The sequence below is a fragment of the Xiphophorus hellerii genome, chromosome 19, assembly GCF_003331165.1.
Source record: "Xiphophorus hellerii strain 12219 chromosome 19, Xiphophorus_hellerii-4.1, whole genome shotgun sequence".
NCBI lineage: Eukaryota > Metazoa > Chordata > Actinopteri > Cyprinodontiformes > Poeciliidae > Xiphophorus > Xiphophorus hellerii.
The window spans coordinates 17,083,841-17,098,635 of NC_045690.1; the positions used below are offsets into that span (position 1 = coordinate 17,083,841).

Genomic DNA, 14,795 nt, shown 5'->3' on the forward strand with positions numbered 1-14,795 from the left:
CAGTGCAAACAAAGCTGGTGTAACTAAGTTAGGTTTGTATGTGACCTTTATGACACAGCTTTTCAGCTTTGACCACAAATTTTCAGAGCTGTGTGATTTCTACTCCAATAGACAATTAAGGACAATTTGTCCAATTAAGGACAAATTGTCCTTAATTAGTTTAAGGACAATTTGTTGTCCTTAAGCCATTTTTACTATTTTGGCAGTGTGCTTCCTTTTGAAAGACCAGTTTGTGTTCATTTCCTAACTTCCTGGTTGATGTCTTGAGATGTTACTTTCCGTCGGATGCCATTTACTTTGTGATGATCTCTATTCCCTCTAGAACACCCATAAAACATAATGCTTCTATTCTTACTCTATATTTTGGGGTGGTATTCTGAGACTTGCAAGTCTCTAAATGTACCAATTGTCACAACAACTTTTATCTTTAGGAAGTGCATTTTTGGATGTTTTTCACTTCTAGTTGCCAGGCATTCAACAACCACTACTCGTTGTGTTGCAGTGTTTCAACTCTGCAACACAACCCACTCCTTGGGTAATATAACTTGAAGGTGATATATGGTTTATGCCTTATGTTGAAGGAATCCTCAATCCCAGAAGACATTTTTATACCTCATTTAAGCGTAAATCTACTTAACATACAAGATATGGTCACTGGCATTTACTTCACAACCTCATATATGAGATGAGGTCCATCCCCAATTATCTTAAAGCTCTTGGTGTTTGTTTTCAGCCATAGAAAATGAAATATGCACATTGCTCTATGTGCACTTTTGAGAATATTTGTCAGCTGTACATTTTTACTGAATTTCAGTTTTAATGTGTTGCACTGAGTCATCAAGAGACAAAATTTTGTCAATAAAAGGTTTTTTTGTTCAGTTGTATCAGATCATGAGACTCTGGGAACAGCTGCAGGTCATGAGACCAAATGAAGCAGAGTCCTTCTTTTAACCACCTGACTGATTGTGGGTGCAGTAATGTGAATTGTGCCCTTTTTTATCTCTAAAAAATACTATTATGATGTATTCGTCTAGCCTGTGTTAATCGGTTACTCTGCTGTTGTCTCCTTATTTTTTCATTTTCTTTTTTTAACATGATTATTCAGCACCTTGTTGGCAAATTTATTTCCCCACTGTTCTAATTGTTTTGTTTTGTATCATTAAGCTCAATTCAAAGATTATGTTTTCCTCTTTGAGTTCTTTTACTTTACTGGCCGTGAATATTTTCATACACTCATTGATTGCTAACATTTGGAGAAAGGTCTGAAAATTACGATGGGGAATAGAGATATATTGACAGTAACATCGGTATTGATGGAAGTGGAGATGGATGCTGGTCACCTTTTAAACATATCAATATCGGCCCCATAGGTAAAACTGGGCTGGTATTAACAATCCAGTTTATTTCCATCTTGTTGCTGTTGGTGTATGTGTTTTGCGAGGGGCGGGAGGGTGTTGAGTTGACCGTGTGGTATTTGTTGAATGTGACCTTGTTGGTAATGTAGTGCAGGATTGTGGGCTGTTTAACTGAAGCAGAGATGCAATGTCAGTTTTCAAGGTGTTGAAAGGTTGTGAAAATATAATGAATTGACTGATAAGCTTTGTGTATTTTTCTGGTAGCATTTTTTAACCATTTGTGTTTTACGATGAGCTTGAAGTGTTTCAGGTTGGAAGGCCTTGTTGCTATCACCCTAATCTCTACATAGCTTCTATATCTCTACATGTCAGTTTGGTGACCTTCAGTTGTCCTTTTCAGTAAAAGACAATGGTACAGTAGTTAGGGCGGAGTTACTGGCATCACACAAAACAATGCAGTGACTAGGGGTCGGAAAAGACGTCACTGACTGCAACAAACGAGACATTTTAGTGGGTTACTTGAGTCATCGCACTAGTATAACTCAACATTAGCCGTTTGGTTTTAGCTCCTCCTGCCCAGTGAGAGTCCAACTGGAAGTGGAAATGCTCTCCTAAATACATCGGACCATAACAGCAAACTGAACCGCACCGACCTCAGTGGAAATTTTGCAATATTTTTTCTATTAGATAATGGTTGGATCTCTGACCGGGTCAGAGAACTGCACCCTCTTTTTCCAGATCCAGGTTGAATTTTCACAATAGAATGGCACTACAAGTAGCAGGAATAACTTTTTGCATCTTTTTTTAACATAATTATTTTTAAATATCAACATCCCATATAAGAAAACGTATTCATCATCCTTTGGCTTTTATTTTTTCCTCTTTTTTTAAAGCCTAAAAGTGGAGGTAAAGTGGTGGTTCTTTAAATGTAACAACAAATTTCCAGTGTTAGATATTTTTACCCATCCATCTAGCCTTACACGTGTATACCCTTTGGTCCTTTCAGGGTCACCTGGGGCCTATTACCTACATTCAGTGAGCGAAAGACAGGATACACACTGAACAGGTTGCCAGTCCTGCCTGAGAAGACCCACATATGCACAGGGAGAACATCCAAACTCCATGCAGAGTTTGGATGAAAGGTCCCATTTGGGATTCATTCCCAGGACCTTCTTGCTGCAAGGAAACGGTGCTGCCAACTGTCCCACTATGGGGCAAAAATGTCTTTGGTCATTGAAGTTTCAGACCCTTTGGCTAGGTCATTTCAACTTTCAGTCTGAATAAACATGTCAGTAAAATTAGAAGATTACCTAAATATGAATCTGCACAAGGGTATAAATATATTTGGGCTTAACTGAATCTCTAACTAAGCTTCAAGCAGCCTCTTAGCTATTTCTTAAAATGTGAAAATGGGTCAGCGGAAGTGGATCCCATTGAGTCACTTACGGTATCAGTTTGAGTGCCAAATTAACGGTGCGTTGGACACCTGCAGGGCAAAAGTGTTTACTTCCATTTCTTATTCTTATCTAAAGCTTCTGCTGTGCAACCATACCTCCATCCTTTCTCTTGAACTATATTCCTTGTTTTGACAGTGAGCCCAAAATTGTGCTTAGCCATGTAAGATGTCTTGCAAAGTCAAGACAAAGCATCAGTCAAAGTCCTCGCATCCTTAGTCAGTGTGCATACCCAGTGATACAGTGACAAGAGTGACAGGCTGCTAGATGTGCTGAAATGAAGGATGGCCAGACAGGACGCTTGATGAAAAGGAAAGAGGGACTCTTATGAGAAAAATGCTGAGCGGCTGAAAGGTCAGGCGCTGAGCACCAGGTCCACAGTGTGTTTGACAGTGTGTCACAATTGCTAAAACCAAGCAAATGTCAGCAGCCTGCTTACTTTACTTTGATGGCTTTAATTAGACTCAGTAGGACGGGAAATCCTGGTTAGCACCAGTTGGAGTCTCAAAAGGAGAGGCATTTGCCTACATTTCCATTTGAATGTCAATAAGCCAGTTTCGTATACTTTCAACAAAGTTCTTTTTTTTACTTTTACATTTAATTGCTTAGTGTTACAATGGATTTTCAATATTAAAGTTTTATATAGATAAACAACTAAGAAATTTGTTCCTGACAAGAACTGGATGATTGTCTTGTTTTTTTTCCCCATCCAAACACAGTTCTTTCTGGTCACATTGACCTCAAAACTCTTGTGAAAAAAACCCCCTCAAGGTTTGCTATTTTCAAAAATGTCAAGGTGTTTCATTTGTTTCATGAAAGCACAGAGTTATAGGAAGCTATTTGCTTGAAAATATATTTTTTCAGGATGAGTCTAGTCATGACTGTAGTTAATTAAGTTTAAGATGAAGCAAGACTTAAAGAAGAAAACAGGAAGGCTGAGTGGAATACCAGAAAAAAATTATCTGATTTGTCCTGTATTTGAACACATTCCACATCTGGAAATGTTGGTAGCCTTTTTTAAAATCTTTAGTTAATCTAAGGGTTTACATTTACTGGGGGAATACAAATCTGACTGACAGACTCACCTTTTAATAATACTAAATGCAGTAGTTGCTAATATTGTATCCTAAATGTGAGAATGTGGCTATTCTTATTTATTAGTTGTTTTTTTTTTGTTTTTTGTTTTTTTTTACCAGTTATTTGTTATTTCTTACATTGTGTGTGAATTGTGAGACAGTTATTTTTTGTTTTTAAGCATATGCACTGACTGATGGCACTTTTTAAATTTCGTTGTTCTTGTGACAATGACAATAAAGATTTATCTCCGTCTCTAAAGCCAGTGAATTAAAACTTGAACATTTTGTTAATAAAATTTTGTTACAGTGAAACACTGTTTCCTGCTCCTTATATAAAAATAAAATATTCTTTTAGCACTGTTGTTTTACTTAAGAACAATATTTTAATTCTCTTAAATTTCATAAAGTGAAATTAATATCTGTATCATCAGGTCAAAGCTTGAATGGTGAATTGTGAGTCATCCATTTATGTTCTTACATATAACATGGGTAGAAGAGAAATGAAGTAGTGTTCTTACTTAAGGTCTCTGTTCTCATTCTCTGCACATCTCTGGCTCTTTCACGTTACCATAAACTATATTACTGGAGAGAGAGAGTAAATGTAATAACATAAAGAAAGGTGCATACCTTTCATTCATAAAATATGAATCAGGATGTCTAAATGCTGCATAATAGTCATTAGAGGAAAATCTTCCTGCATTCTGTTTTTGTTCTGTTTTTTTTAAACTTTAAGTCATAAATAGTAAGTCATCAAGAGCCCACAAAAATAAGGCACACTATTGATTTTGTTGTTCCTCGTGCCTCGTAAATAGTTTAAAAATCTAACTTAATCTGCACATTCCCAGCAGTGATTACAACCAATGCTACGTAGCAGAATGGATTAAATAACCAAAAAGAGTGCAACACTCCATGGTTGTCTATTAGCTGAAAGACAGTGTGTCATTCTTGTTCTGACAATAAGGAGAAAGACAAGATGGTAGAAAATGATCCCCTGTAAATAGTTGTGTGTGCGTGTGTGGGAGGGGGGGGGGGTTGCGTGTGTGTGTGTCTCACACAGTATAGGTAATGGTGCTCCTGCATGTCCACAGGCGTGTGTGTGTGTCACATTGACATGACCTCTGTGATTCTCTCGCAGGAAGATTTCTCATAAATAACTAAACACCATGCAAAAAGCTATACCTTTGGGAGAATGTCGATAGGCGTCCGTGTCTGCGGGCCAAGAATAACTACCTGTCAAAAGCTTCTCACATCTCGTGGTGTGAGAGGCATACGTTTATGCATGCGGATATACAGTCTACGATTCCTCATGTGCTTAAAAACACAACATATTTTTGCAGGTGAGTTTGCACAAGCCAAAAACATAAACATCAGGAAGACATAAATAAATACCTTTTAGCACACACACAGACACACTCAACACATTACTTTTTACCGAAGATAGGGTGTTCTGTGGGAGTTCCAAGTTACTTTGGATTATGAGATCGGAGAAAGTTCCAGCCACTGCAAGATTTATATAACATGAGTGAGGTATCCAGTCCAGCACTGTGCAGCTTCTTGATGGAGGTCTATTGATCTGTTCTAATGTGAGCATCTATAGAGGACACACTAACCTCATTGTGTTGGGCTTTACATTCTTCTGAACATTGCTATTGTAAAGCCACGTGTTCCATATAGTAATGATTCCGAAGAGCAACTTTTGTCTATGCACTTTTTTTTCTTTATTTGAGTAGTGTAAAAATCTCTTGGATTTATAAAATGTCATTTAGCACATTTCTTTAAAAACATCCCCTTTAGCTGAATGGTTCTCTTTGTGATCTTGAGAAAACCCAGAATCACAATATCTTTACTTTTAGCCACAGGTTTTATACTTTAAAATTGCCATTTAAAGAATCCACACATCATCTTAATCTGGATTTTTCTCATGTTTGCTTTGTTTAAGGGCCTCTTCCTCTATGAGTGGCTTTTCAGATGAAATTTTAACAATGGAAAATTGTTTCTCACCTAAAGCGGAAAAAGTTTTTCTGGTTTTAAGCTAAGTCAGACAGTGAGAATAAATGTTATCTTATATTGTATATCTCTGTATCTGGATTTATCCGTGTATTCTCACACCTGTTTCACTCGGGGATGGTGCCAATACAAAAAGAGGCATTGAAAAATGTTGTTTTAGACATACAGTACAGACCAAAAGTTTGGACACACCCGTGTGTCCAAACTTTTGCTCTGTACTGTATGTCCAATGTTCGTTCAGTTTTTTTTTTTTAAATCTCTCTTCAGCTCAGGTCTGACCAGGTATTCTTTGAGGTTTGAAGTTTTGTTTTCAGTTTTCTTTCTAAGGACAGACAGTGCTACATCAATTTACAGAATTTTAGTTTTAAACCAACCATTAAATGTTTTTAAAAAATACATGTACTAGTTTCTTGATAGAAGTACTACTATCAGTTATCCATATGGTAACAATCTGACAAAGGTCCATGACTTTTGTCTGATTTTTTTACCCCTCCAGGGGGTCTTTTTGTGGGCTCTAGTGTCCCTTATATGACAGTGGGCTGACAGGAAATGGGGAAGGAGAGGGGGGAAGACATGCGGCAAATATCGTCGGGCCCGGGAGTCGAACCCGCGACGGCCGCGTCGAGGACTCAAGGCCTCCAAATATGGGTCGCGCTAAACACTACGCCGCCACGGCACGCCCAACTTTTGTCTGATTTTTGTATGAACTTTAAAAAGAAAAACAGCATTGAAGTGCATGCTTATTCATGCCTCACTTCTGTAAATCAGAAGTCTGGTGTTTTTTTTCAGGGATGTTTATCCAAAAAAATCTTTCTTTCATTTGTGAACAAATCAGAGTGCCAGAAATGAACATTTATCTACAATTACACATTTTTGGTGGTCAACAAATTAAGTCTTATTTTTTAACTTTCATTAGATAATGCAACTGTGTATGTTATGTGTATTAAATAATGTTCTTAGTTCCAAGGGAACCTGTAAGTTAACTACTTCAGATTTTACAAGGAGCCATATCTTTACTTTGTAATGTATAAAAGCACATTTATGTTCCTCATGTGTTGAAGTCAGTACAGTTGCCAGCAGCTTGAATTAAAGTGAAAAGTCTCACATAGAAGTACTTTTCAGGCATTTTCTCTCCTCTGAAAATAACCTTTGATTGAGGCTAACCGCATGGCCCCCTACTACCTTGGATCTGGTTCTCAGGAGGCCCCACTAAGACGCTAGTGATAGCAAATGCCCTTTAAGCCGCATTAACTCTTTTGGCTGCCCATGTGGCCCTCAGCGATAACAGCCCATCAAGAAGACGCCGGCTTCTTATCACTCTCCTCTCAAAAATAAAGAAAGAAACCAGAAAAGAAGCGAAGAGGGAAAGTAGGCTCACTCATATTTTCTTTTAACATTTCAGGAAAAAACTTTCCACCTGGCTAAAACGCATTCATTTACTTTGCAAAGCATCTTAGCTGCTGAAGCTTGTTTAGCAAATCTTTCAAATTTATGCAGATGTGCTTTGGGTTTATTGAATAATAAAAAATGTGCTTGTGTGTGTGCAGATTACAACAGTGGACAGGTTCCAGGGTCAGCAGAATGACTACATCATCCTCTCGCTGGTTCGTACCAAAGCTGTGGGACACCTAAGGTGATTATTCCAGTTCATGCAAAGCAGAATAAATGTATCTGATATAAAAAAAATCTCAGTAGCTGTTCTACAATATTACCTATGTAAATGCAACTTCTATTTTTTTATGCTGTCTTTATGGGAATGTTTATTTATACTTTTATTTAATAGATTTAATTTTTAATAGTATAAAAATACTTTGATTTTCATACTCCCTTTTTCTGAAGTGTTATCCTTCAAGCCATCCATCCTTAAATCCTGATCACCATAGAGACAGCTGCAAAAGATTTTTTGGAACCTCTTTATTTACACAAGAAAGTTTGCCAAAAGAAGATTAAAATAGTCTCTAACACCATGACTGTCCCATTACGTGCCCCTCATCTTAGGCCTAGACCCTCGTTTGCTCCTGACTCTCTCCCTTCATTCCTTATTCCACTGATGTGTGGTCTAGTGGTCTTTCTGCTGCCATGAAATCTCAATGAGCTCCTTACACTTTATATGCCACATGGTTTATTATCAGGGAGCTGAGGCTGAACTCATCCACTGCACTTCAGTTAGCTATGCTGGCTATTTGCTCTGATATACATTAGCTACTGTTGGAATTGCACAGCTCACAGCTTTATCGCTGTATTGGACAGCCAACAAATTGGTACTCCAGAGCAAATAACAAGCCATTCCTTTTAGAGCTGAGTACTATCTCTCTCTTTCTCTCTCTCTCTGCACATCAGCCCTCATCTTGGACCAGTTAGGTGGCAGAAACAAGACACTTAAAAGGCCATTTTTTATCTCACAGATAGGGAATTGACTTGGTGTCCCTGACAATAAATATACTTTATCTTTTTTGGCAGTGCATGCTTCTCTCTTTTTCTCATCTATCTGATCTTATTGCACACATTTCACACCCTAGCATGCCCACATTCAGAGTATTTCTGATTGGTCAGTGGATAGCATTGCAGCAGTTCTGTGGATGATTTATGGCAGCACTGAACATCAAAGTCCTCAAAACCCAGTTTTCAGTCAGCTTCATACTATTGGTGATAACACTCAACATGAATGTGGATTTTCCTGGCAATATTAAAGCATGCATTCTTATTTCATTTGGGAATATTGCAGAAAGTGTTGCTTCCAAGCCTGCCAGATTTCATCACATTTCATCAACTTGGAGCCTGCATGAAATTATTAAAAAAAACTTTTTCTTATCCTCAGGTTGCTACTTTATGAGACTTAAGTAAACAAGGCAATACTGTAATTTCACCTCAGTTACTGTTGTCATGGAACAACAGTAAAATAAAGAATACTACCAGACTCAGCCAATCCCAAAGCAAGAATATCATATTAGGAAATTGGGACTAACAGTTAGCTGACTCATCTTATGCAAATTATTCTTTTCATCCAAACCCAAATAATCCTACTTAATGTTTGTCATAGACTATTTAATTAACACTCAAATCAATCCAATACAAACCCAGTTATATAGACAGATACACACACACACACAGCGTATTGGAGTTTGATCTTTGTCATCATTCACTGCAGTCAAATTCAGCAATTCTCTTCTCCTGAACACTACTGGGTGCAGCGTTGCATATAACTTGTGCATCAAAAATGTCTTTAAACAATGGAATAATAACGTTGTTTTATCCTGAAGAACAGGAGTGTTTTTTCCACCCTTCCTGTGGTCCTGCTAAGCCAGCTTTATTTATGAATGCTTTAATGTGTGTGGAACATGACCATCTGGATTGGTGGTTTATGAACAGCCAGAGGCGGCGTAATGAGAGGTTCATCTTTGTAGTTTTATTAAGAAAGAAATTGTTGAAAATGACAGAAACTAGGAAGCAATTTCTAAAAATATTTATGACTTTTTTATTGATTTAGCTTTAGGAAATTATTTTAAAGGTCAAGAAGCATAATCACATATTTTCTTTAAAAACATGCAGAATATATTTTATTCACCTGTTTTTATTACTAGTCCTTTTATCATCATCCTTCATCTATTTAATGTCCAACATTTCATTATGATCACTAAGCATAAGTTGGTTATGATTACTAGCAAACATAAGTCTCATACTTAATTTTTTTAAAATCTTAAAATATTTGTTCATAGGATTTCTTATCCATCAAAATATATTTAAATGTGCATCTCAAACAGTTGTTCTTTAATCACAGTAATATAGATACAGCAAATACTTTTTACACTACTTTCCTTGCGATTCATTCATATGTTAGAGGCACAGTTACCTCTGAAAGGATCACCGAGATATACTGGGATCACTGTGGTCTGCCACTAACTTCACCCTCATAAGCCATGCTCCTCTTCCTCTCCTCTGATCCTGCATCTCTCCTCTTGACAATTTGCTGCCGTGACAACCAAACTGCATACAGCTGACCATATGATGAACTGACCCTGGCTTTGACAGGAGAATCCTTCCTGCTGATGCACACCGGCACACTCGCATACAGGATCACACACTTTGACAGGGATGCACACAGGCCACAGATGCACACAAACACGTGGACACACAAAGGGTAGCTATTCGTCCACTTTGCCCCGTCGTGTCTCAGCACAGCCCAGGTGGGCATCTCTCGACACTGCCATGTCCACAGGCTACGATGATTGGCTCATGTCCTCCACAGTATTGTCTTCCATGGTTCAGACTCTTTATTGCATATTTTGCATATGAAAAAAATGATCATTTAGTTCTCCAGTTTGTAGCAGTGAACCTCTTTTTTGAACTATGCATTAATTTCTGCAATAATCTCAATATTATGCTGGTATGAGCTGTTAAAATACTAAATGCCACACAGCAGCTCCCAAAAGCCTTTTTTTTTTCTTTTTTTGGACAAAAATCTCTTTTTTGCATATTCATGAAACTCATCATGCATATTTAAAGGATTACTTCTCTTAATCTGCCAAGTTGTTCAGCTGGACTTATTTTACACTTTAGAATACATTTCCATATTCTCAAAAAAAAGGTCCTTGATTTTATAAATGCTCCATCATAACTATGAGTTATATCCTTATTCTTCAGTGACTAAAAGTACAAACATAGTTTACTGTTTCTGCTTGGATTTGTATGATTTGCATTGAATTAATTGTAATACAGTAGAGTAGGTGGATACAGTTCACATTCAGCATAGTTTTTGTGCATCTTGCCTTTGGGTTCATGATGTGTTCACATGCAGGTCTGTCTGTTTTTCTTTCCAAACCTGCGTTGTCAAGGAGAAATTATAGAACAGTTCTTTGCCACATTATTTATATCCCTCAAACGTTGTCACAAACTACAATGTTGGGACGATGTGGATGGAGTTCATCCCTCTGTTGGTGGTTTGCCGATTCGATTCCCACTCTGTCCATTACTGCTAAAATCAAAATTACTCTGAGAGACCTTCTGTTTGTATTTATTCTAAATTGGAGCAGTGTAGCATTTTTTTTCTTTCGTTAGAGTATGAGGACAATATGGAAAAATTACTGTAAATCACAAGTTAGAGTAAATACAACATGACAGTTACAGATTTACACATCTATATGTTTTGTCATCTTTTTTTCTAACTTCCGAAAAGCACTACCAGTAAAAATGTCAAGACTCATTCTTATTTTTTAGAGCCTTTTAAATATTTGTTAAATATAAATGTTACTTTTAGAGGACAACCTCCCAAACCTTCAGATTCATTGCAAAGCCTTTAGTTTGGTAGATGTAGTCAAGTTGACAATAGTTTCTGACCAACATTGACTGCAGGAGAGCTCATTCACAACCAAAAGAGGTAATGATGTCATACAGAACCAGCCTCCTTAGAAAAAAAATAAATTAAAGGTGACAATAATCATAAAGGCTAGCTAAAATAAACTTGGTCTTAAGTATTGGCAAGAAGCCACCCTGAATTTTAAAAATTAGTATCTGTAATAGAGAATTTGTGTCTGTCAGCATCTACGTAAAAGGGATTTTAGTAGAATTAACATTGGAAACAGAAATGCTAATACTCTTGAAGGGGGGCTGTATTTAGATTTTCTGTTGCGTTCCTTGACAGCAGAGTACATTAACACATGTGTTAGAACAAGCCAAGTGGGATTTTTCTTTCTTCATAGAGAAATTACTCCTCTGTCTTTTTTAATCTCTTAATTCTCTTAGATGGCAAGAAAAAGTAACCTAAATCTGCCCCTTCCTCTACTCTCCCACTTCCTCTGCTTATGTTCCCTCTTGCCTCCTTTTCCTTTATTTTTCTTTCATCTTCTGTATTTGTCCCACTCACCTAGTCCCTCTTATCCTTCCTTAAACCTTCCTTCCTCCCACGCTACATAGCCTTTTTTTCCTCTGTCTCTACTGTATCCTTTAACCCTGATCTAAGTTTTAGCTATTCCTCTGCACATGATAATTTCACAGACCTCTTCCCCTCCCACTCATGTCTCTTTGAATATTGCCCCCCCCCCCCCCCCCCAACTTCATGTCAAACCAATTCTCAGCTGTGTTTTTTTTTTTTCTCCTCTCTCCACAGGGATGTGAGGCGTCTTGTGGTCGCCATGTCAAGAGCCAGATTGGGTCTGTACATCTTTGCTCGGGTGTCACTGTTCGAGAACTGCTTTGAGCTGACTCCCGCCTTCAAGCAACTGACTGGCAGACCACTGCAGCTACACATCAGACCGCACGAGTACTACAGCCAGGAACAGCCTGTATGTACATCCACATGCATGCTCTGCTCTCTGGATCAATTATTCTCTCGTAATCCGTTTACCTTCCTTATCATGAGTCAGGCAAATGTATTGAGATCCATGCTAGTCTCCTCTTCCTTAAATTATTTCTCCATCCGGTGCCACTCTGTCATTATTATACCTTCTGCTACTTTACACAGAGAGTTAACATCAGTGTGCAGGGGCCCTTTGTGAGCATGGGAAACACAGGCCTGGCTATTTTTAACTCCCAAAGATCTAACAATAAAACCTTGGGCCAGACCAGCGTGACACGGCTGTTGTCTGGTCACTGCATCTCAGTGGCTGGCGCGCTGTGGCAACAGGGCAGTCTAAAATACCCCACAGCCTCTGACACTTTCTCTGAATCTCGAGTGTTCATCCCCACGAGGGACAGCTCTTTTGGGTACACACATGCGGCCCCTGCTTAGCCTGTCCATCTACAGTTGGTAAACCTTTGCTGCTAACACGCACGACCGTAAGGATAACGAGCAATTTGGCCTTACTAAATCGCAAGCTGACTTGGTTCACAGGAGTATTTGCACACAATGTTGCAGCAATGTGTTTACATTGTACAGATAACTAATTATGTTTTAAGATCATTTAAATTAATTAAGGTGAAAAAGCTATCCAGACTATCATGGTCATATGGGAACAACTAACTAATAAAAATCACTCAAAAAGCAGCTGTTGCACAACATGAAGGTGGCCAAAAGTCTCAAAACTTTGTTTCTGTTCTGAATTAAAGACGTTTAAGAACAGATGAGAACTAAAGTCACCAACATATTGATCTGAAAAAGGTTATAAAATCATCTTAGATTGACAGCAGGGAACACCAATGGAAACCATTATATTTAAAATGAGAACGCATGAAATAGTGGTGAACTTTCCTCGGAGTGGTGAGGATGTTGACAACGTCACTGCAGGTAAATATTGTGAAAAAATGAGTGGCAACTGCTAGATGGAAACTGTTGGGTTGGGTAAATCATTAACTCATTAAGCAAAGGGCCAGGTTGGTTAGGAGAGATTTTTTCTCTTAATGGTTGAAATAGTCATTTGAAAATTGCTTTTTGTATTTACTCTGTTCTTACAATTTATTCTGCAATCTGAAGAGGTTAAATGTGACAAAAATAGAAGCCTTATATAAGGGAACGGTTACTCTTTCATGGCACTGTATGTTTAGTGAGTTGAATTACAGTAAAGCAACAAGTTTTATTAACTTTTCGCTACAGAGAATTCTTCCACATTTAAGTTGTAGTCATCAAGTGTCTCATTGACTTTGACGTGATGCCAGCAGGATTCCAGTGAGGATCTTCTCTGTTAGCAAAGCAAAAGTCTTATCAGCAGATAAAATATTCTGCTCATCTCTCTCTGCAGTTTAGGCTGGAAGAAATGGTCTGCATGCTAATGTTGTCGAATTACTGACTCTGCATTCTGCACTTGGTTTCATTAGCCAGTGAGAAGTGGGAGCTGCAAGGAAAATTTGTGTTCGGGGATGAAATGTAATTTTGTCACTGATTTTGCTGTAAATCCATAAAACCTCCATTGGTAACTTAATGAATGATCCCTAACAAGATACAAGGAGTTTTTGATTTCATTACTATTCTGAAACATCAAATTGCCTTTTTCTCCCCCCTCCTCTCCTTTAGAGGGATGAGCAGCCCGACCGGATCATCAAGGACATGCCAGAGATGACAAACTTTGTGTACAACATGTACATGCACATGATGCAGACCTCCCAGAAGTACAGACAGGTAAACACCTTTCAGGACCATTATCTTAGAATGTGTAAAAAAAAACAATTGTAACCACTTCTAATACTACTATTCTAAAAAAAATGTCCAATCAAGAAATAAATAGTATTTATATTCATACGTATAGAGAACAACTCTTTTCATTTTACCAAAATTACTGTGAAAATATTTCATTTGTTAAATATCCTTGTGTTTTTATCTTTCTCAGCAGCAACAGCAGAAACTGGCTTTGCCTCCACAACAATCTCAGGAGGACGCTGCAGTCGAGACAGAGCAGGGTAGCTCCGCAGAACCACAGCCAGAAACTCCCATGGAGCAGGAAACCCCAGGAGCTGCGAACCCTGAGCCAAACACAGAGAAGACCACGGAGGAAGAGGGGGACCAGGAAACAGTCGACCACACGAAGATGCCAGAGCATCCAGGCAGAGACAGCGACAGTGAAGAGGAGGAGGATGACGAAGAGCAGTAGAGGATCCGTTAGTGGACTACTACACTTGGAGAAATTATATTTTTCATTGAAAACATGTGATGACATTGATACTGAATCTGTTTTCTGCTTCTCAAAGATCCTTGTGATGTTTTCTTGCTACCTTTTTTTTAAAGCAGGTGATTTTTGTAACCATTAGTACTTTATTAAAGAAACTAAAATCGTTTTATTTATACTGGCTTGTGTCTTTATGTGCAGCTACCAAAGCTGATAATGTACTTTGTCTCCAAACATAATCATTGTTGCACTCTCACTCTATCAAATAACCTCTGTGTCATGATACGCTCATCCATTCATGGTAATCTTAACTCTGCTGTGACTGGCTCAACCCAAACCAGCAGTGCAGGCTGCTACTAAGCTGCATTTATA

General features: G+C 38.1%; 1 protein-coding gene across 1 annotated transcript in view; it reads left to right on the top strand.

Moving 5' to 3' along the window:
• The window catches only part of aqr (aquarius intron-binding spliceosomal factor), a 48,458-nt gene extending 33,863 nt beyond the window's left edge, over positions 1–14,595 (top strand). Inside the window, exons 33-36 of the mRNA XM_032547034.1 lie at positions 7,440–7,525; positions 11,996–12,170; positions 13,835–13,939; positions 14,148–14,595. Of these exons, the coding sequence (XP_032402925.1) occupies positions 7,440–7,525; positions 11,996–12,170; positions 13,835–13,939; positions 14,148–14,408 (627 nt within the window). The 3' untranslated portion in view covers positions 14,409–14,595. The remainder of the gene's footprint in view (positions 1–7,439; positions 7,526–11,995; positions 12,171–13,834; positions 13,940–14,147) is intronic.
• Positions 14,596–14,795: the final 200 nt, after the last annotated feature.